Source organism: Aspergillus thermomutatus, assembly GCF_002237265.1.
Source record: "Aspergillus thermomutatus strain HMR AF 39 chromosome Unknown NODE_230, whole genome shotgun sequence".
NCBI classification, from domain to species: domain Eukaryota; kingdom Fungi; phylum Ascomycota; class Eurotiomycetes; order Eurotiales; family Aspergillaceae; genus Aspergillus; species Aspergillus thermomutatus.
This window is the reverse complement of record NW_020798280.1, coordinates 16,192-39,258: the sequence shown is the minus strand read 5'-3', so window position 1 is coordinate 39,258 and position 23,067 is coordinate 16,192. Positions and strand designations below refer to the sequence as shown.

Below are 23,067 nucleotides of genomic sequence, written 5' to 3'. Positions count from 1 at the left end.
TTGTACTCGCAGTGTTCCTTTCTCCTTGACTATAACTTGGCATTCTGTCTCAGAGACTAACATGACAATAAAAGTTGCAATTGTCGGAGCCGGTGCGTATTCCTCATCCGATCGCAATGAGCAGCAGACTTATTATACCACGAGAGAGTTTCCAGGCATTTCGGGCCTTGCTACAGCTAAGCAATGCCTTGCGGAAGGATTCTTGGTGACTGTTTTCGAAGCCCGCGACAACATCGGCGGCCAGTGGTACTATGAAGAACCTGACCCTGCCACCAGCGAGGCCCAGTCCTCCATGTACGAGGGCACCATTTCCAACACGTGCCGCGACACATCGAGTTTCAGTGATTTTCCCATGGATCCAGCGCGGTACCCGGATTTCTACGGCCATCGGTCTTCCCTGCAGTATCTCCATGAATATGCGGATTACTTCGGGCTCAAGCAGCACATCCTGTTCAACACGAAGGTCGTTTCATGTCAGCAGGTGGAAGACAATCGATGGAAGATCCAATACACAACAAAACACCAAGAGCCAAGGGAAACAGTCTACGACGCTGTTTTGGTATGCTCCGGCAAGAGCACCAAACCACACATCCCGGCGTTCAAGGGGATGGAAAGTTTTCAGGGGCGGATCTTCCACAGTCATATTTATCGCCGACCAGAAGGGTTCAGTGGGAAGAGAGTCGCGATTATCGGATTCAGTAACTCTGCCGCCGACATTGCGTCCGAAATCTGCGGGCAGACGGAGGAATGCCATCTGGTGACGAGAAGAGGAGGGTGGGTGTTACCACGGTACATATTCGGCAAGTCGATACATGCATGGAATAGTGAGTTTCGTTTCTATATAACCCTAACTCACTCTGTTGATCCGACCTGACCTGAACGACTGAACCAACCAGGCCGGTTCTCGCAATCGGTGCTCCCGGCATCCATCTCGAAATGGAGCCTCACAACGCTCATCCAGCTCGTCGAGGGGAAACTGCCACCGGAACTGCAACCGGAGCACGACATTCTGGGAGCGAATCCTGCAATCCATTCTAGCCTGATCGAGAATATCAAAGTGGGACGAATCACCCCTCACCGCGCCAGTGTGGGAGAGATTACCGCCACGGGATTGTCTCTGACGAATGGAGAGACAATCAACAATCTGGACGCAATCATACTCTGTACCGGATACGACATCGACTACCCATTTCTCTCCGAAGACTGCTATCGCTCCAAACACAGCAAGTTCATGGACTCGCCAAACTCGGTGCATCTATACCGATTGACCGTTTCTCCCCATATCCGCAATCTATTTATCATGGGCGTGTTTCAACTACCCGGGCCGATTCAGCCCGCCGTGGAATTGCAGGCGCGATGGGTCACTGCGATATTAACGGGGAGGATCAAGCTTCCACCGGCTGAACGGATGTCCGAATTGATCGCATCTGAAGAGGAGGAACGGGCCAGACAGGTAACTTTCTTTCCTTTGCCTTCGAAAGAAGGTCAAGTTTACTAACATATCACTCCCACAACAGTGGATCCAATCCGACCGACACACCGTCTCCGCCCACTTCCTCCCATACTGTGACTCGCTGGCCAACGATCTCGGCGCAGCGCCGACCTTCGGACGCCTCCTCTCGCGGATCTTCAGCTTCTCCTCGAATCCAATCCGTGCGATTCCCATTCTCCACGCGGTGTATTTCGGGATGTGCTCGAGTGCGCAATATCGGCTCTTCGGGGACGGGAGCAAGCCTGAAATCGCAACAGCTACCATTCTCAGGCTTGCGAGAGGTGGAAAACAATTGAGTGAGGAGGAAAAGATTGCTTTAACTAAGAAGAGCGAGGGTACAAGTGCAAGTGCCGTTTCCCATGTCGATAATATCATTGTGGATGATGCGAAGGATGCGAAGGGAGTCTAGTCTTGCATACAAGGTATCAGATTACTGTATTTATTCTCATAGGCCTATGTATGTAGGTATTTAGTATAATGTATAGTAGGAAATGGTCTTTTAAACCAATTAATAAGAAAAGAACAAGAATATCGTGTCTTGCTAGCTGAGTTACCTACATACTGTAGTAACTAAGGTACCTTATGTAACTACCTAGTGCTCTGGGCCAACTACTGTAAAAACCACACGACATGGGTAGTGGGGGAGACGACAACGCAGAGTTACCTATGTAATCATTCACTGCTGCCTGTATACCTACCTAGTTATATGACCTCAAGTGGTGGAGTTGACTACCATAGGTATGATTTTTCACGTAGGGTCACCGCAGGGACGGGATATTCCCATGGGAAATTTGGGATGGAGAAATCGGGATGAAGATTGAAAATTCTATGGGAAAGGGAAAGGGATGGGAATGCCAAGACTTTCCCGATGGGATACCATATTAAGCTTTTGGTCCCATCCCATCGAAAGGGGAATTTCCCGTTTCCCTCCCCATTTTCATGGGATAATCCCGAATTCCCATGGGATATGAACGGGTCCGTTACTAGTAAATGGTTGTAGCCCCCATCTTCTCCAGATTATAACCGTTTATGTACGCATAGCTGCAGTTGATTAAAAAAAAAAGCTTAAAACTTTCTTTACCTTACCTTATTCCCTCATTATTACTGGTAACCTTCGGCCACTTTCCGCAAGCAACTAAACCATCATGAGAAAGAAAAGTCGGAGCGTCGGAAAGAAGATTAATCCGATGTGAAGATCATCTACCTACACAGGACAGTAACACCAGATAAACCCCTTTCCCTGTATATATATATATATGCAATCTAGACGACGAGTCATACAATACACATATGTATACATATATATATAGGGGTGTATTTTCTACTACATATCTACTAAGTCCTATGCTCCGCCTGTGCTTCATGTAATCATGTTTCAACAGCACCACCATATGAAAAAAGAGAGATAATTAACTAGCGGGTGACTATACCGAAACTTACTAATTAATTGGGCGCCACAAGGACCCCAAGCGCCAGGGTTCACAATTTAGGTACTTTGGCAACCAACGTTGTATACTCTGTATATACCACGTAGTATACATACATAGTATGTGATGGGTTTGATTCACAGATCCTTTGGCGATCGTTTCCTTCCATGATGGAATTCGGAATCTTGGCCGTTGACACGACACTGCGGCGGGGTTCAAAGATCGATACCTAGAGGTAGGAGGTAGCTAGCTAGTGGGGTCTAGCGTTGAGTTAAAGAGACGAGTTTTTTGGCTTTATGGAGGCAAAGCCCTCTCCACATCCATGTCCAACGTTCACTCTTAAATCTTCTGACGTCTCCATCTCCATCTCCTATTCTGCATATGAAAGAAGAGCTACAACTACAACAACCATCCCTACTGTAGAAAAATGGACAAGTCAGATCGATTCATCTTCATCAATGGCCCCCGCCTGGTGTCCATGGGCACCATCAAGGACCGTCGCCGGATCCGGTCCCAACTGATGCGGCGCGTCTTTCTAGAGAGAATGCCGCCAGAGGAGCGATCTCAAGAGCTGCTGAATCCGCATGTGGACGAATCGATCGACGAATTTGCACTCAGCATGCGGGGGTATCACCACCAGCTAGCGTCGTCTCACAGGTTGAAAACGACCACGCGATCAAGACAGGCACAACTGCTGAATTCAACAAAGTCCGGCCTAGCGAGCAGCAGCAACGGTGATCGGTCTTGCTGTGCCTTTTGCAGCGCGATCATCAAAGCAGGGCATGAGACAGGCACGAGCACCGTCTGTAACCAATGCCGCGAAGCAGTGGACATGGCCATCAACACTCGCCACAACAGTGTGATCCACAAGACCAAGCGCGATATCAACCGCATTGTGCATCTGCACTTGACCCGTCTCGCAGACGGACAGATAGATCCGTTTGGAGGACCCGCGAACGGACGCGGCGATCCGGGGTATTACCAGTTGCTGGATCATTGTAGGGCTGCGTCTTCCGCAACCTCATCTTCGTCCTCACCTAAGTATTTGAAACTGACTGACAATTCCAGTCTTCACAACCCTCGTCCCATCTCTCCGCCGCACTCACGCCTGGATCGAGGGATGCTTCGAGGCCTACCTCAAGGGGACATGGTCCCCCCTATTATTCCACTCAACCTGCATGGCCGCGTCGGTCCATCTCGAACGCACGGCCCAGAACCACGGAGCCATCCACTACCCCAGCCGCGCAACGGAACAGCTCTATCACAAGGGCGCCGCGCTGCGAGCGCTCCAGTCAGCCATTACAGGACCGATCATCGGGACGCGCACCCTCGACGAGATTATCCTGTGTATCTGTTTTCTGGCGGTACACGATGATATCCAAGAATCGCTGGCCAAGGACTATAACCCGTTCAACCCGCCTCTGCAAGACCTGCAGGGTCTAGATTTCTACGGGTTCAGCTCCTTCCATGGCGTGCATTGGAATGCGATCCGGCAGTTGGTGATGCGGAATGGGGGGTTGCATACAGTGAAACTGTACGGGGCGCCGTGGTTTCTGTCCTAGTAAGTACTGTACTAAGCAGCAGATGTCTTCTTCTGAGTCAGGATATAAAACCGGAATACTCATCCATGACTGTGAAAACAGTACCTCACTGAAATACGCCATGTTCACCGCCTCCACACCTGAATTCCCCATCATCGACCCCGCAGGCAACATGTACGGAAGCGACTCGCCGTTTCAAATCCTGCAGATCTCCTCCACCGTAGAAAAAGTCCGGCCGTGGCACAAGACCCTATGCAACGGCGGATTCCGACAACTGCAGACGCTGCGAATCAAGAAATCGATCATCCGCACGCTGCTTGATCTGAGCGAGTTTGCGCAGGCGGTGCAGCTGCACCTGCCGAAACAGGACGACGCCATGGCCATGGACCGACTGGGTGATATCCGGAACCTGGTGCAGCATCGGCTGCTTTGCTTGCCCAAACCGTCTGATTCGCCGTTGTTGTTGGAGGAGGGGATATTCGAGAAGAAGAACAACAACGGTCATCAACGAGTCGAAGAAGATGAACAACAACAAGAAGAAGAAGGAAAGTCCCACACGACAGTAATGGCAATGGCAATGGCAATGACAATGGAAGTCTACCGCGCATGCTGGCTAGCAGTGTTCCTGTTCAGTACACACGTCACATTCCCAATCCCAGCCACGCGGCCGACGAGGGAGAATCTGGTGCCGCAGTTGCAAGATGCGATCCGCCGGAGCAGTGATTTCTTGGCCGATGAGAATGAGGATGAGGATAAAGGTAAGAGTGAGATTCTGCTCTGGTGTACGATGATCGGGGGCATTGCAGCGCAGGATGGAGAGGTCGAGCGACGGTGCTGGTATGCAGGACAATTACGGAAGTTGTGTCACACACTGAATATTCAAACTTGGGCAAAGATGCAGCAGCTGATGCGGTCTTTTGCGTGGGTGGATGTCGCGTGCGATGAGGGGGGGTATCAGTTGTGGATGGAGGCATATCCTTCTTCTTGTCGATAATCGGTCTCTTCATGCGGATAATAGATGTAATATAATAGACACTGAACAGGTAGTAATTACTACGCACTAATTTACTGTCTCAGGTAGTCTCCCTGTTTGCAAAGTGACCACGGCGTACATATGTACCTAGTTACCTACCTTAACCTTCAATTCAAGGTTTATTTAGGTAACCCAGGAGAGACTCTCGGAAACGAAACGGGTCCATTGTGTTGATGTGCCCCCCCCGCCCCCCCATCCACCAAAAAAAGGCTGCTATCTAATATGGATCCCACGGGCTAGACTGGTTAAGGAAGAAGCATTGACCATGTGGTACTGTGTACAGTCTTAGACTAAAAATACCAAGTACCGCTGTTACTGTACAACTAAATCATCCGGCCATTCCGGCGTCAGGGCTAACTCTACGGGGCCCACTGCATAAACATGAAAGTCTCAATATCCTAATGCGAAATTGATACCAACGATTATTTACTGTTGGCATAATAGTGGTTAGTTCTATGTGTCTGAGTTCCCCAAGCTTACCGCCCGGAGTCTTCTTAGGAAAGTTACATACATATTCTAGCTGATCGTCAGGAAAGTAAGGGCCTTAAATGAGTGATTCCCTCCCATAGATCATACGTAATGCAAGTGAGCATTAATTTGAAATGGGCCTTGATGATTTGAAATCTAGCTAATCTATAACAGGTAAGATTAGATCCAATTTATGCAATTAGAGCTTTCTGTAGGGGAGGTTGAAGCTCCGCACAAATCAGCTTAGTCACTTCTACCGCTCGAGGTGACTAATCAAGGAGAGCCCTTCAATGCAGTTACTCCGTAGATGGAAAAAAGAATAACAAATTGAAATTTCAAGATTTTGTAATGAGGTTGGAGATTTGTAAGTACAACGTCCCTACTAGAAGCTTCGACAGTGCGCTCCCACCAACACCAGCCGAGCTGTGTCCCTCTTGAAACCTGAGAGGTGCAGTTCTAACTAGCTTTAAACTCGCCTGAACTCAGACCAAATGCAACTCTACTTCAGATTGGACCCTGTCCCACAGGCTGATACCAGAACTGACTAGGCTCTCAGATGCATCGAGATTTGCAGTCATGGTGTGGGCTAAAACTCTGTGCACACTGGCCTAGCGCCCTTATTAGTGTACATGAATTGGCCATACCAGGTGCTGCCTTGAGTAATAATTCAACAAAGTTACTACTCAACTGACTTTGGGATAAGCCCCACCTACTGGGAGTAGTTGTGTTATTCTATTTTTTTTGTCCATATGCTGCGGTGTTCCATCACACGTGCTTCCGAAAAGCAGCCAGCCAAGGAATGTGGTATTGTAACCATAAGACACTTGATGTATGTGAGCAAGTATGCCAAATTACAATCGACTTAACCATTGTTACAAACACCGCTGGGAGCCTATCAAACCAGCACGACGCAACCGAAAAAGTAGGCATCCTTCCCTAATTTAGCTATTGTCAGCAAGACCCATGGAAGGGTATGGCGCAACAGAGCATACTGGCGATGTGGACTGGACTATCAAAAATGCAATCCAATCATTAGCGCTGCTTTTTGCTCTCTGAGTAGACATGAGCACATCCTGAGCATGGGGTGAGCGGCCTAAGCTGATGCAAGAAAGCTTGGCAGGTGCAGAATAGTGGTGTGACACTCAGGATGGGACCTTAAAATGGCGGCTTGCTGCCGGGAGGTGGAAATGCGGCTGTAGACAGCCTCAACAGCAGTCATTTTTTAATGTTGATTTTGCAGGTCCTCATATTCTATGTGTAAATCAGAAACCAATCTCTTCATACCATGACTCGACTGTTTAAGCCTTAACTAGTGCTATTAGACTGGTTCGGAAAACCACCCTGTCCCTTGCCAATATTCGCCATAGGATCTAAACCAATAATGTAAGCGCATGATTTGCACGTGCTAAATAATAGGACTATAGGGTGATTGTCAATTACATGAAGAAAGTTTCGACAGTAGCCCATATATAATCAGGAATAAGACTTTTCACCTTCCTTATTCTTCCATCAAAACATCTCACCATTGTACTACAATGGATGGTATTGCATCTTCCCTTTTGGCTGCCTTCACAGCGTCCACTCTCTTCACCGGCTCCATCGCGGCTCCTACCACCCAGCAGAATGGAACCTATCCCATGCAACTTCGTCTGGCATATGCCGGACCACACGGCATGACCGTCAGCTGGAACACCTACTCGCAGTTGCCTCATCCAACAGTTTGCTTTGGGCGCAGTCCCAAGCATCTAAACCGATGTGTCTCCTCTGATGTCTCCGTCACCTATCCCACTTCCACGACTTACAACAACCATGTCTCGATAACCGGGTTGGAAGCTGATACACTGTACTACTACCTGCCTCAGCATAGCAATACGACTACTCCCTACACCTTCAAGACTAGCCGTCGCGCCGGTGATCAGACCCCTTATACCGTCGCCGTTGCGATTGATATGGGTCTCATGGGTGCCATGGGTCTTACCACAAGTGTTGGAAAAGGGGCTCACAATCCTCTTGGCCCTAACGACAACAATACAATCCAATCCTTACTGGCCCAAGGAGTCAACACTGACTTCCTCTGGCACCGTAAGTCTTCTCAAAGTAACATCTACTGAGCAAAGATCTAACATCTCTCAGCTGGTGACATTGCGTACGCCGACTACTGGCTTAAGGAGGAGATCCAAGGGTTCCTCCCTAACACCACCATAGCCGGTGGTGCTGAGGTGTATGAGAGCCTGCTGAACCAGTATTACGACGAACTGTCAGTTATTACTGCTCAAAAGCCGTATATGGTTGGACCTGGTAATCATGAGTCTAACTGTATGTATTTCCCTGTGGCACAAATACTTTAATCATCTGTTAACCACCACCGCAGGCGATAATGGTGGCACCACGGATAGTGTCCACAACATCACCTACAATGTTAGCATCTGTATGCCTGGCCAGACTAACTTTACCGGATTCCGAAACCACTTCCGCATGCCCAGCATTCAGTCTGGTGGTGTGGAGAATTTCTGGTACTCATTTGACAATGGGATGGTCCACTACATCCAACTTGACACTGAAACAGATCTTGGTCATGGAATAGTCAGTCCGGATGAGCCTACTGGAGCTGAGGGCGAAGATAGTGGTCCCTTTGGCCTTTACGATCAACAACTTAACTGGCTTGAAAAGGACCTGGCTTCTGTTGATCGGGCTAAGACTCCATGGGTTGTTGTTGGTATGTGCAGACCGAGTACTTGACCACATGATTTGAATACTAATATTGACCGTTTATTCAGCCGGCCACAGACCCTGGTATGTCAGCGGTAAGAACCAGAGTGGCACCATTTGCGAGAACTGCCGCGAGGTCTGGGAACCCCTGTTTTTGAAGTACAATGTTGACTTGGTCCTGTCTGGCCATACCCACTACTACGAGCGGAATGCCCCAATTGCCAACTTCAATGCTGACCCGAATGAGTTGAATAATCCCACTGCCCCCTGGTACATTACCAATGGAGCTGCAGGTCATTATGATGGACTAGATTCACTGGTCCGCCCTCTCCAGAGCTACTCTCGCTATGCACAGGATACAGCATATGGATGGAGCAAATTGACGTTTCACAATTGCTCGCATTTAACACATGAGTTTGTGGCAAGTCGGAATGGCACAGTGTTGGATACTGCTACATTGTTCAAAGATCGGAAGTGCAAGCACTAGGTGCGTCCTGTGTGGAGGGTCTCTACTCCATACCAAGCAGAGTGAAATATCGATGGCACTTTCATAACAGGCAGATGTGAGGATATGGGCAACTGGAGATTGTATGCAATCCAGGCAGTCCCATCTAATGACAGTGTTGGAGATGGCCAGGCCGCCAGAGAAAGCAAGTATCTGGTGGTGTGGGCAACCACTGTGACTATAACTGTTGGCTAAAAGGATCTGGCGGAGGAGGTTGGGGATACTGGTGATGGTGCATTTTATTGAGGTAACCTTACTTCAGGTACTCTCTGTTTATTAGGCTGTAAGCTCTAGTGTTGACAGACTTCACTATGATGATGTCCCGCTTGCCTGCTTCCATGGACGATGCTTTTCCAACTTGCTCAACAATAATGAAAGACATTAGCACTGCAGTCTCCAAAATATATGCGAAGATTTTTAGTATCAAGAAGGAAAAAGTAGACATTATGCAGTCCAGAGAGTCTTACCACGTGGGCTCATGGTACTCTGACAACCGAAGCACTTTGACCCGCCAACTGGACCAGTCGCTCGCTCAAGTTGCCAACGAAATCGAGGGAATTGGCTCCTTGCCTGTACCTGGATGCACACCAGGTGACAGTGGACAACGTAGCAGTAGAGCTTTTGAGCAGAATCACGGGTAAAGTGATTGGGTTAAAATTTGGACCAGAGCCCTTTACTCTTAGTCACTATTGTATGAGAATCACTTGTGTTTCATCTTTTGGGCCCTCAAAGACAAGATGGGAGGTTTTGATCCAGCCCTGGTGCAGGTGTTGAAGCGGCTAGGGACGGCAAATGCTGGGACCCGGGAGGACCATGCAATTTCGAAATAAGAATTATTAGAACTGAGCTTTATTTCAGCGGATAGATGTATGAGTAAACGTTGCAGCACATCTAGTATCCTCATGGGGTATATTACTTTAGCCTGTGATGTTTCAGCGTTGTCTAGACTCTAGACATCTGAAGCAAATTTTCCCAAGATCAATTCATTATTCCATAGTTTATATCTATCTTCCAGAGGCCTGCATATCCGAATGTTTCCCTAATTGAGCCATGTCCTGCTCTTCACTTTGTATAAGGAAATTGAATTTTGAGAAGGGATTATCTGATACAATAATTTTTGGAGAAATGCTGAGATGGCTGGAAAGCTGGACACCTTTCCATGTGTCAGACCAAGGCTTCTTCCTCATGAGTTATGGGTAGATGCCAGAACCCATGCTGTGACCTATGTGCAAGCACAGAATTCCTCCACTGGGCGTGTTCTTCATCCTTAGGACGCATATCTTGGAGGCGCTCATCAAGGTTCCACTCATGCAACCTCCTTCCATAGAGCAACAACCTGACGACTCCCACGCGCTCGTAGATCACCCTGCCTTCAGGATAGAACAGGAGCTTTTGAAAGAGCTAATGAAGGAAAGCGATCAGATAGTCCGGATGCATCTTATAGTCCACCCCCGTCTCTTTTCTCAAGTAGTATAGTCTGTCACTTAAGGATAAGATCCTGGGCCACACAAACTCGTCTTCGGTAGGGATATTCGGCGGACCAAGCAGGTTCTCAGGGATACCAGTCTGAGAGCGGACATCCAAGTCAAGTGTCCCAATCGAAATATGCGCGTCTCCCGATGCATCAGTTGCGTCAACAGGCCCGCATTGGAGGAAGCGCTCTAAAATCCTGTAAAGTTCCCAGCCGCCCACGGGGCCGCCGTCCCCCCAGCAATAACGATTGTGCCAGCAGTCCCTGGGCGATTCCAATTGTCTTTTAAAACATAGAACTTGGTGTGCACATGTTCGAACCGGGTGGTGATTGTTTGCAATGGCATGAAAAGAATGAGGCGCTGACGATGGTACAATAAGATATCCACCTGATATCTGGACGCGGCGAGTCTGCTCAATGATTCCTGAGCTTCAGCTCGAAACTGGTGGTTGACCATCAAAAGTGGATAGTGCAGTGAAAGCTGTTCATAGGATGCATACTTGGTTCCAGAGAGCCATTTTACCGGCGGTGGGGTGGGGTAATTTGGTACACTTGCTTAGTTTTTCCTTTTTAGTTAGTTCTTCCTGACCAGAACGCACATATCTTCTGGTCATATTGACTATTACATAGATTAGGATATACATTCTTAGACATATCAAGAACATTGTCCAGTTTGACCTTAGCATGCTCAGATTCCAAGCATAATCATATTACCAGATTACTGAGAATTTGACATAATATTAGTGGTAAATGTCCCTGAACCCAACCGAACGAGGAATGAAGTGAGAGAAAAGGTTTTACAATGCACACAACCTCTTGTGCATATTCTTGCTGAAACCTTACAGTCAGAAGAGAGCCAGAAAGTGGCTTCAGACCTTTAATAATGCAGATGACATGGATATGTGGGTCCAGAGCAGCGCTGATGCCCCAGTACTGACAGATCTTCTCCTCCAGAGTGAGCATGGCCATATCCTCCTAGCACATGAAATCGGAAACGGGCTGTCAAACTAGCATCTTCTTATATGGTACATGTCTCCGAGCCATACATGGAGACTGGTGTGAGGATTGTGGAAAAGTCACGCATTGAGAAAGACCTGCTTAATGATATTGATATAACCCTTGCTTTTATCACCAAAGGCAAGGGGTTGAGGTAAATGAAACACACACACACACACACACACACACACATGGAGAGAGAGATAGCGCGCGAGAGAGAGAAAAACCATAATTAGTATGACTTTTCTAAGGTATGATGAAGGGTGTTGGCCAGGCCAATCCATATGTCCGCCTCTTGACAGCCTTCATTCTCAGTATCAGGATTTTCCCCGTTCCTGCTAACATTCTTCTCCTGGCATCATCGCACTGGTATTTCTCATCTTCTAGTTCCTATATCCTCTAGACCATCCTATAGCTAAGATACCAATTCAGAATAGCAAATTCAAAGGGTAAATTAGCATTATATTTGCTGAAAACATGTACATAACATGAGCAAGCTTCGTTGTTCATTGCAAATTTTGGGTGGCAAAGGCACAAGGAAAGACATTTTTTAAGAGATATAAGCATATTTTTGCAAGCATACTAATAAAAGAATGAGGCAGCACGTTCCTTGCTTCATGGTAAACTTGACTTTATAGCATTTTTGTTGGTGGAATTAAGAATGATGTCTGCACATAGTCCGCGCTGAAGTAGACAGTGCTGTCATTCATGTCTTATTCTACATTCTGCGCTGCAGTAGGCAGTGCTGTCATGTCTCATTCTACATTCCGCGCCGCAGTAGGCAGTGCTGTCATGTCTTGTTCTACATTGTCAAGGTTGAATTAAAACATGTCATTGTCACTTTAATCTTGAAATATTTAAGGGCCGGACACCACCAACATACAGCATCAGTCTAACTTACTCACCATATTGAATTTGCGGGAATTGAAAAACCATGTTCTTAAAGGTCTTCACATCGGCGCTCTTCCTTTCCACTCTCAGCAATGCACAAGCGGTCGATCTCGGCACTGCTGGGGCTTATCTTGTTCTTGCTGGCCAACAAGTGACAAACACAGGCCCATCAGTTCTTATTGGTGGTAACGTTGGAGTCTATCCCGGGACGGCTATCACGGGCTTCCCTCCTGATCAACCTACTGGTGGAACAATCCACAGCGCTGATGCAGATGCGCTTCAAGCGCAGTCCGATCTGGTGACTGCCTATAATGATGCAGCTGGCCGGGCACCTACTGCTTTAGTAGCAGGGGATCTTGGTGGTTTGACGCTTGTGGCTGGTACATACAAGTCCACAAGTACCTTAGGGATTACAGGCACTCTCACACTTGACGGTCAAGGAAATCCAGATTCAGTTTGGATCTTTCAAGTGGCATCCACTCTAATCACTCAAAGTGCCTCCCGAGTTATATTGGTCAACGGTGCCCAACCTTGCAATGTCTTCTGGCAAGTGGGAAGCTCTGCGACCCTGGGAACAGGAAGTACTTTTGTTGGGACCATCATGGCACTCACCTCTATCACGGCCACCACAAACGCGGTAATTGAAGGGCGGCTTCTTGCACGTAATGGGGCAGTGACTTTGGACACCAATACAATCACTATTCCAAGTTGTGTCACTCCGGTGACGTCGACATCAACCACTTCGACGACATCAACCACTTCGACGACATCAACCACTTCGGCAACATCAACCACTTCGGCAACATCAATCACTACGACCACGCTGCCCATCATTACACTGCCCATCATCGGACCCATTACGCTGCCCATTGGGCCCATTTTAAGCGGCGGCATTGGCAACAACAACAACAACAACAATGGCAATGGCAACAATAATAATAACAACAACAACAACAATAACAACGGCAATGGCAATAATAATGGCAATGGCAATAACAATGGCAATGGCAATGGCAATGGCAATGGCAATGGCAACAACGGCAGTGGCAAAAACTATGGCAGTGGTAACAACATCATACCATCATCCATAACTGACGCGAACAACCACCACAAAATCCATCACTATTACACTGCATATAAAGACCATCATGTCACATTTTCAAAAACATTCACAACCAAGTCATGCGATTCATCCACCACTCAAACTGCAACTGCTAAAATTGAAGGATATGGGACCTGGTAGCAGACCTAATCTCCTGTTTTCTACAGGCATGGTTCCCTCAACTAGGTTGCTAATACACGGGAGGAATGCAATGGTAACCAGGCACTCAACAAATCCATTGCAGAAGACTTTCCAGGATGTGACCCTTGCAGTACCTGGTCCATGACCTAGGAAACTTGATAGAGAAAGTGAGTAGTATATGACTTTCGCATACTATTACCAGTGCAACATGTCGAAGCCGTAATTCCAGATAGAGAAGATGTCAAATTATAGGAGTTACTGAAATACTATTTGCCTGAAAGAGTGACTGTCATGACGTTATTTTAGTACAGTGGAATAAGTTTTCTGATAGAAGAGTAGGCAAACTCATTTTTGTGTCAAGACCTTCAGATCAGGAAACTGTCTCACTAGGTTGGATCAAAGGAGGAAGCCATACGTCGGGAAGGGAGGCACCTCCTGCAGTCGGATGGAGCTTCTAGCAATAGCGTTGAATAGCCTTATGCATGGAATCTCGCACATGATCGGTCTCCCGGTCTCCATGATTCCCCAGGCTGATGGCGCCGTCAACAAATGCATGGGTCCAGTTCTCATCGATCTATCCTGTGGCAGATATGCAATGTCCGACATCAGACAGTGGAAAAAGGAACCGAACCGGCAGGAGGAAGAGCAGGTCTAGGGCGAACCGCAGCACGATCGTCCAGTCTGCGGAATGCGGGATGTAATGCTCGTCGTATGGGGCGGGCATGACTTTCTTCTCCTCCTCGCCAGCTTCCTCTGTATAGCCATTAGCAATCTGGTAGGCGGGGCGGTCCATCTCGTCCTGGTAGACTGCCGCAACGAGCGTGCTATCCAGTGCCTGTACTGGGATGGCTGTATTCGGACGTGTCCAGCAATTCTCCCGGGACAGATCGACCGTAGTCGACATGCAGGCCAGACTCTCCGTGAGGCCGTGTAGGTTCGCCAGCAGCTCGTGTTTAGTGTTGAATGGAACGAACCCCCATGGCTCGCATGACCTGGATCCTCGTCTTGTCGGTGCCCTGCTGAAGAATAACCTTGCGGATACGACATAGCGCCTCCGTGAAAGTCGCGTCGGCCATGGCCAGGGTACGACCCAGATTCCACGCGTTTGAGTAGGAGATATCCATGAGGCCCAGCTGCCTGTCCATGACCTGAAGCGACTCGCCGGCATTAGACTGTGTGTTGCGCAGACGATACTCGACGACCGACGGCACGGGGGTAGACACATGTGTGTCCAGCTGAACAGAGAGGGGAGCACGACGCGCTTACTGGCGTCGATGGGAAAAGCCATGGTAGACACGCCCTCAATCGAGAGCAGATGCGATACGCGACGGTCAGTTTGTTCGTCCTCTGCACCGGCGTGGGCCATACCCTCCGTGCGAACATGTCGCACATGGGCAAGGAACCAGTATCGTGAGACACAACAGCTGCTCTGGCCCGGTTGTGGCAGGCCCTCGGCGTTGTCGGTGGTGACGAGGCTATTGAAGAGCGCTCCGGGAATCGCAACCACGCTGGTTTTGGTTTCCATGGCGCCATTGACCTGCTGCACTGGTGTGACAGTTTGATTGGGATCCAGCTGGACCAGATGCGCGACATCCAGATCGATCGCCATGGTCGGCGACTGGGTGCGCTTGGTTTTGTCGGCGTCCGGTAGTCGCGGAAAGAGGCTATTAGGCCCATTCAACTGCTCATTGGTCAAGTGTAGCTCGTCGGGCTCAAATGTCGGGTCGTGGCTGGTCTTCATCGCGATTGAGAAGCGCCGCAGGGCTGTCGTCGGCCACACGCTCCTAGGGCAGGATGGCGTCGTTCAACACGACATGTGGAAGATAAGTGACAGGGGCACTGGAACTGGTGGTAGGGAACGTTGAGTAGATACAGTCGGGCGACAGAGCAAACCGCCGGGCCAGCATGTCAAAAGTCTGCGTCTGCTTGTCGAAAACCTTCTTGGTGTTCGAGTCGACGGTGATGGTCTGCTCGACAAGCACATGGTACATGCCTGCTCGTAGTCCGGGTACATAGGAGCTGGAAAGACGATGCTCCCCGGGCTGGAGAAGGGACGCGGTCAACTCCCCTGAGGGCGTTGAGTCGGCGCCGACGGTGGCGCAGGACGAGATAGCGCCCGGATGTGACGGGCTTGGAGTGACGGCGAGGGGGCGGCGTTTTGCCTCGTTTGTTGATGTCTTCTTCTTCTTTTTGTCAGGTTCGCTTATGACAATTCAATAGCTGAAATAGTGCGGACGATGGGGAGATAAATGACTCGCTGCACTTCATCTGGACATTCCTGAAAGGCTTTGGGGTTGGCCGAAACGGGCAACGGGGGGCGAGCCAATCGTCTCTGGATGCCACAAACCACGAATTAGCTCCCCATGATCTAGATTTCGGTGGATATTCATAGTCCGTTTGTATTCAGGGCTGGCGAGCTGAAAGATGCCATCTTGTGACCCTCTCCGATGAAAGTATGCAATTCTAGGCGAGGGGAGACTGAACGACGGAGGATTTGGATAGCTATAGAATGCCGTTGCAACTCATCTCTGTGTTTGTACATCTATCCTATTCTCTGCAACCAACTGCTATCAATCATACTGCAAGACCTGCTCACTGACGAACCTGTATTCGACGCAATTCATGTCCAGCCTCCCCTGGAGGGAATCTCACCTGACAAGCGATTGAGCCGGACGGGTTCTTTGGAAAGGCATTCCGTCAAAGTCCGGAATCCAAAACGTTCAAGCGCCAGAAGATATGTATATGAGGGTTGGTTGTTATTGTCAATCTGATGAAGCTAACAAATGTGTGTAGATACATGACACGTTTTGCCCTCTGCGGAGCACCACTCCCACACTCTCAACAGTACTTCATGTGATGCCCCGCTGTTTGTACTTATCAGCATGACTGGATGCTCTTTCTTAAGAAGCTGTCGAACCAGAAGGACCAGCTAGGCGATCCAGATGTCCATCTCAGGGCCAACGATCATCTCACACCATGGGTCTGGCGCCGGTACCGCAAAAGTTAGCAGAAACTCGGCGTTTCCTTTAGCAATCATAGCCAAACAACTCGCTCCAGCAACAATTGGTTTCGCTTGTTCAACGGTGGCTAGCATGTGGTTTTGAACTGCAATGCGACTCCTGCTCTCTCCATAGACTTCCAAAAGCTCATCATGGAAAAGGGAGCAACGGTGTAAGAATGCCTTAGATTCACCAGCATTGTCATGAAGCCCTCGAGACGCGGCAATTTCCCCGAGCATCCATCTGCTCGAGCTATTATTAATCTCGAGACTTCTAGCTTGCAGGATTCTCTTGGTTTGCAAAATCTGAATCAGCTGTAGCGACTGGGCCAAGTCCGCGAATAGCGCTGGTTTCTGTTGAGCAACCCATGTGAAAGCTGTTAAAACGTCGCCGTTGAACTGGCATTGTCGTTCAAGCTCGCTGGGCTCTCTAATGCTCATGAATCGCGGACAACTAGGGTGGTCTAAGTCCTGGAAGAGGATTGCAACCGACGGTTCCATTGGACCCGTCCAGTAATGGCTGCCTGTTCTTCGCTCTTCGTGATCACCCATCCAGATTTCATGTTCTGGGTTATCCGGTTCGAGCCGGCGATATCTTCGAGAAACACACCGCTGAACATCTTCGAAATCCACATCGAACATTGCGACATCTGTGGAACGATCGCTGGCGTCATAGCGGACCAATCGTTGCCCATCGACACTGTTGAAGGTAAAGAGCCCAATGCCTGTCTTGACGATAAGGGAATTACCTTCTTGGGAGATGCGGGATACCTTTCCAGACAGCAGTTTCAACAAACCACGTCTGGAAATCCGGCTATAATATGTATAATTATCATGCACTAATTCATGCAATCCGAAATCTTCTATCTGTGCAAACCCTTCATTTGCTTGTCCAGGCAATAGTTTCAGGGTGGCAGCCAATTTGAATGCACCACTACCGAAGATTCTGTTGCTTGGCGAGACGTAATCCGTACTCAGTCCAAGAACATTTTCTGGGAACCGAGGAATCCGGATTATGATATGGCCAGATGTGCTTCCAAGTTGAAGGTGATTCAGGGCTCTGTTCGTTCGGATCTTCTGGCCGACAGCTGTGGGAAGAGTCTCGAGGTCTAAGCCAAGTCAGTGTCCAGTGACATAGTTGTTTCACCGTCTTAGTACCTTGTGTGATCTGTTCTTCTTCACTCCTACTTTGCCTCTCGTTCAACACATCGACATAGAGTCTGATGGCCCCAAGAACCCTGATGTACCCACTATCATCCTTACCAGTGTACTTGCATATCTGGATGTGGTTTGCATCGATCCCTTCTCTGCCTTCTGAGGGATCTCCAATGATAGCTGAGAAATCAGGTACAACCTAACGCTCTGGTGAGCGCCCGTTAATATCCAAGAAGCGAAAGCTTAGACAATACCTTTTCGTTGAGTCCGAGGACACCACTCATGGGCCTTTCCTCATGGAAGCTATACGCCTTGATGTCGTTCATTCGCAGCATAATGCTGAACTCCTCCGCTATCATGTCCAGCAATTGATTCCCGACATTGAGCGAGTCCAGAACCGCTGTATTTGGTGAGCGAAGAACAACTTTCGAGACGTTTGCGGCAAGTTTTGCCCAAGTGGCCCAAGGAGACCCCCGATGCGGCGTTGCTAGGAAGATAACGCCGCAAGTGGACGTGTATAGACTCTGATTCTGGGGTTGAAAAGTTGCACCTTTCGACCGCCGAAGGACCTGGGAACAAACTTGTCAGCATATGATGCGCCTACTCAAGGATGCTAACCTCTTTGACTATAATACCACCAAGACTGTGGCAAACAAAAACAATTGGCCTGGAACTAGTATTTGTTTCCTGTATCTTGTTAGTAGATTGCAAGTACATATTTGATGTGAACATACCCTCCGCTTGAGTTGTATATCATTCAAAATATTCTGAGCGTGTTGTGCTATATTATTCTGTCCTGTTGCTGCAAAGAAATGCGTCACATCCGAATTATAACCACAACCCAAGACTCGGACGTGAGGCACGTCTTCTACAATTAGATCCCTTGGCCAGCAAACGGATCTCGAAGTAAAGCTTGCCGCATCCCGTCCGTTTGGTGACGGTGAAGTCCTCGGGGTTATTCTACCAAAGAAATCAAGCACGCGCGAACGTTGCTTGATCTGTTGGACGTCACTTGTCCATGTGCGTATAGCGTCGCCTCGCAAACCATGCACGAAGATTATGCTATCATAGGGTAAGCACTTGTAGAGACACAGATGCAAACAAGGCACATTACTCTGCAACAACTGGATCATTCCCATCGGCTAGCACAGTGATCCCAACGCCAGAGGATATTTCCGCCATCTGTCTAGTCGACTAGTAATCTAAGCTGATTTGAACAAGCAGGACTGATGGTAACTTCCATATATGATCAAGGCCTAGGCTGACCGTAGGTCATGTGAATCTCAGAAGTGAGGTACAGTCTTAGAAACTCAGAGTGCATTCCACGCCAGTTCGTATTTAAATGGTTATCATATACCAGCCATATATAAGCTGACTTTCCAACCCTCTTAGTACGAGGCTCCCACATAGTTGATGCAGCTGGCATGCGGCTGCAGTGGGGGGTTTTACTCAGCTGCTTTGGGCATTATGACTGGCAGAAAGAGAAGACTAACTAGTAGGGGGATCAAAGCTCGTCTAAGCCTGGTAGTCTATGGATCGGAGAACAAAAGAAAAGAAAACAAAAAGCCAAATCACGAGGCTAGAACGGGGGCTTTTCACTCAGCTGCTTTGAGAAATTGTAACCGACAGGTGGTGCTTATGCCTTGCTGCTAGGCCTGACCTTGGCAGTAACAAAAGAGAAGCCTGACTGGCTGTAAGAGCCAGCAGGGCTTGTCCATGCTGGGTAGTTTACATGCCACAAAATGCAAAGAAAAAAAAAGTCTATGTTGAGTCTCTGCCAACCAAACCACTCTCAAATTATAGCATCTTTAGTCCCACCAGTAACATCAGGACGCCAGTCAGCCACAAAGCCCTGGTTTATATAGCCAAAAGTCAACATTACCTTATACACATGGTGTTTGAGCACTACAAGGAATATGCTAATAGAAGATGTCTAGCCGTACTGTGCAGACCAGGCAGTGCTCCAAATAACGCATTTTCTATTGACTGGCATAGCCTGGCATTCCGTCTTGGGTTTCTGTAACTTGTTGGGCCCGATGCACCGCGAGCCTGCAAGCCCAAAGCAGAGAGCGATACAGACTACAATAAAGAGAAGCACCATATGGACGAGTATTTCACCCACAAGCTTCCCCGTGCCATTATCGTTTGCCTTACTTAGTCATGGGCATTTGATGGAGAAGCCCACTCTATATCAGTATGAGATGGCGGTCTTCCTTTAGGACAAATCCAGAAAACATGTGACAATACAGAGCATGAGTAGAGCGCTTGCCTCTATCAGGCAGTCAAAGAGAGCAGCTCAGCAGATTGCAAGGAACAAAATGCAGATTTGTGAGACGACTACCTTTACAACTTATCTTCATTCTCTTCATATCAGCTGGTTTTGGTAGACGAATCAGGTTCTAATGAAAGAGCCGGCTTTAGATGATCTGGCTGGTCCCCTCAGGGCTCTCTATCGCCTACTTTTCCAGACGGCGTCGAAGTTTTGCATGATTCCCCAGACGCCACAGTTGACAGATGTTATAATGATAAAAAATTAATAAAAATAGATAAAATTAAAAGGGAAGAAGTTTTAGGATCCCTAACGACCCGGCTATCACTAGAACAAAATTAAATTTATTATATCACATCTGTGGGGGATAATATTTATCATTATTTTGCCCTATAGCAATCTAGGTCTGATGGGCTTCACTCTGCTCAGATTCAGCGTCTTGCTGGTCTTCAGGGAGCACATAACACTGCACAATCTGGACTAGCTACAACCGCACTTTGAGCTGCGCGGATTGGGGGCCTCGTTAGACACGCCTCCTCTTACCCTGGCCGGCTTGTTGGAACATGGGAAGACTTCGGACGGCCACAGCTACTACCAGGGGGCGGCTGCGGTGGGATTCGCCCCGTATGTCTTCAACGCAGCGGTTCACTACGGCGAGAACATGCGCACAAAGATCACCCAGCGGACTCATCATGCTTGAGGCGGATGTGGATTTTCTACTGCTAGACCCGGCGCATGAAGAGGAGACATACACGGCCTCCCTAGCGTACTGCTTGCTCGACGGGCCGCTCTTCACCATCAGATACACTGAAATCCGCGAGCTCATCGGCGGCTTTAGCTACAACACAGCCATCATGATGCCCGCCATTGCACAGGTGGTCTCGTTCCCATTCCTGCGGGTGCCGCCCAGCGATGGCACCAAGGGCGCTCAGGCGGCCCCTCATGGGCAGTGGCTGGTTTGCTGTGCGCGAGGGCTCCTACTGGGTGGCGGCCAGGCTGACCGTGCTCGCCTTTGAGATGCTGGCCGTCAGCGCTGTTGTTGTGGTCTAGTGGAATCCCGCCGTCACGCTGGGCATCTTTGGTGTCGCCGCGGCCGAGATGCCCATGGGGTCGGCGGTGAAGACCCGATTTGCGCGGTTGCAGCTGGCCCTGGCCGCCACCGTCGACGTCAACGCCGGCATCCTGTCGATCGACGGCCAGCTCACCCCGGCCTCCTTCGTCCTAGACCCCCACTGCCACCTCACTGGCGGTTTTGCCCTCTATAGCTGGCTCGGGGCCGGCGTACCCTAGCTGCAGGGCAGCTGGGCCTTCACAGTAGGCGGCTACCATCTGCGCTTCAAGGCACCGACGCAGTGTCCATCGCCGCCGCGCCTGGGCATCAGTTGGAGCTTTAGCGATGCCATCAACATCACTGGCGAGGCCTACTTTGCTATAACGCCCAAGGTCTGCATGGGAGGTGGCCGACTGCACGTCACGCTGTCTGTGGGGCCCCTGAGCGCATACTTTGATGCCTACATTGACTTTCTAATACAGTACCGGCCCTTCAACTTCGAGACACAGGGCGGCCTCGCTGTCGGCGTACGCTATACCCTTGATCTGTGGCTCGTGTCCATCCCCATTGCAGTCGACATTGGCGCCACACTCTTCCTTGAGGGTCCCCCCGTCGCAGGCCGGGTGCACGTTGACTTCTGGGTCTTCGGGTTCGATATCAAGTTTGGTGCGCTGGCCATCCGCCCAGCCAGTTTCATCGATCTGACCGAGTTCTACAACCTGGTGCTACAGGCGGACACCACACCCCCGGCACTGCTGCCTGGTATTACCGTTGACGCCCCGCCGGTTCCCTGGCTCTTATCATGCACCAGCGGGCTCATCCCGACCCCCAGCGCCGGTCCCACGGGGATCACGCCCCGGCCAAGAACCGTCCCTGGACCGTATGTGGCGCCATCTTTGCCTTTACGGTCTCATGCAAGTTTCCCTTTGACCATGCCGACATCGTCACCGTGTCCCCGAAATGGTCACTCCCTGTCCCCCTCCAATCCGCAGGAGACATCTCGTCCCGGCCCATGGGGCTACCAAACAGGATGGAATCCTCCATCTTAACCATCACGATTAACCGGTGTGTCTCCACAAAAGATGTCGAAAGGGGAGACCAACCGCAGCAACAATAACTGGTCTGGGATGAGCACTCTGCGTTGACAAGCGCGCTCCCTGTCGCAACTCTGGGGCAAGTACCAGGCTAGCGAAGACCTCCTCGACGGTAGATCCAGCCCCACCGTCACCCTCAACACCCACGTCCACCTCCAGGCACCGGTGGAGCAGCTCTCGATCGACCAGATCGCCGACTTTTCGGCCGAGAAGACCATGGGCCAGGTTGCTGCCCAAACGCCGTTTCCTGCCCGGACGACGGCAAATGGACGGTGGTACGCGGCGGATCCAGCCCCTTCGGCGGCGGAGCAGTTTTGCAACGTTGTCGGCGCATGGGAGCTTCTGGAGCTGGGGGCGTCTGCGGCGCAGCAGGCTGTGTGGCAATGGGCGGCGCTGTTGGGTCGGGGAGCAATCCAGCTCAAGGCAGACCCACCGCAGCAGCTGATGGGTCGTTGGTTGAGTGAGGCTTATACCGAAGCACCACGGCTGACGGCTGTTTGTTGAGGGATGGTCTTTTATATGTAGCATAGGTTATGAGGTGGAGCAGAGTAGGAAAATCACATGAACTTCTCATTATCCCAGCTGCCTGAGCCTTATAGATGCTATTCATCATTCATGACCTACGGTTCCCTAGGCTACGGACCGAACCCACCATAGCAAATTGGGCGAGGGTCAATTCATTTCCGTGGTTCGGTTATGCAACTCTACATACTTGCCATGGGAT

General features: G+C 49.5%; 6 protein-coding genes across 6 annotated transcripts; 5 read left to right on the top strand and 1 right to left on the bottom strand.

Moving 5' to 3' along the window:
* Positions 1-61: 61 nt before the first annotated feature.
* CDV56_104752 (uncharacterized protein) lies at positions 62-1,901 on the top strand (the record flags this gene model as incomplete). Its single annotated transcript, XM_026758371.1, has 3 exons — positions 62-824; positions 897-1,453; positions 1,518-1,901. The coding sequence occupies 3 exons, from the start codon at positions 62-64 to the stop codon at positions 1,899-1,901; spliced, it is 1,704 nt and encodes a 567-aa protein (XP_026611400.1).
* A 1,445-nt stretch (positions 1,902-3,346) lies between these two features.
* CDV56_104453 (uncharacterized protein) lies at positions 3,347-5,454 on the top strand (the record flags this gene model as incomplete). Its single annotated transcript, XM_026758072.1, has 3 exons — positions 3,347-3,917; positions 3,988-4,480; positions 4,563-5,454. 3 exons carry the CDS (start codon positions 3,347-3,349, stop codon positions 5,452-5,454), a joined length of 1,956 nt encoding a protein of 651 aa, XP_026611399.1.
* Positions 5,455-7,496: 2,042 nt separating this feature from the next.
* CDV56_104082 (purple acid phosphatase family protein) lies at positions 7,497-9,157 on the top strand (the record flags this gene model as incomplete). Its single annotated transcript, XM_026757701.1, has 4 exons — positions 7,497-8,043; positions 8,095-8,277; positions 8,333-8,677; positions 8,739-9,157. The coding sequence occupies 4 exons, from the start codon at positions 7,497-7,499 to the stop codon at positions 9,155-9,157; spliced, it is 1,494 nt and encodes a 497-aa protein (XP_026611398.1).
* Positions 9,158-12,576: 3,419 nt separating this feature from the next.
* On the top strand, positions 12,577-13,469 carry CDV56_103646 (ice-binding family protein; the record flags this gene model as incomplete). Its single annotated transcript, XM_026757265.1, has 2 exons — positions 12,577-13,170; positions 13,242-13,469. 2 exons carry the CDS (start codon positions 12,577-12,579, stop codon positions 13,467-13,469), a joined length of 822 nt encoding a protein of 273 aa, XP_026611397.1.
* Positions 13,470-14,230: 761 nt separating this feature from the next.
* On the bottom strand, positions 14,231-18,686 carry CDV56_103078 (uncharacterized protein; the record flags this gene model as incomplete). The annotated part of the gene is made up of 10 exons (XM_026756697.1): positions 14,231-14,350; positions 14,408-14,692; positions 14,751-15,037; positions 15,106-15,560; positions 15,661-15,978; positions 16,752-17,883; positions 17,933-18,128; positions 18,184-18,498; positions 18,548-18,572; positions 18,664-18,686. 10 exons carry the CDS (start codon positions 18,684-18,686, stop codon positions 14,231-14,233), a joined length of 3,156 nt encoding a protein of 1,051 aa, XP_026611396.1.
* A 2,075-nt stretch (positions 18,687-20,761) lies between these two features.
* CDV56_102574 (uncharacterized protein) lies at positions 20,762-22,847 on the top strand (the record flags this gene model as incomplete). Its single annotated transcript, XM_026756193.1, has 4 exons — positions 20,762-21,154; positions 21,249-21,447; positions 21,514-22,167; positions 22,399-22,847. The coding sequence occupies 4 exons, from the start codon at positions 20,762-20,764 to the stop codon at positions 22,845-22,847; spliced, it is 1,695 nt and encodes a 564-aa protein (XP_026611395.1).
* Between the last annotated feature and the right edge of the window lie 220 nt (positions 22,848-23,067).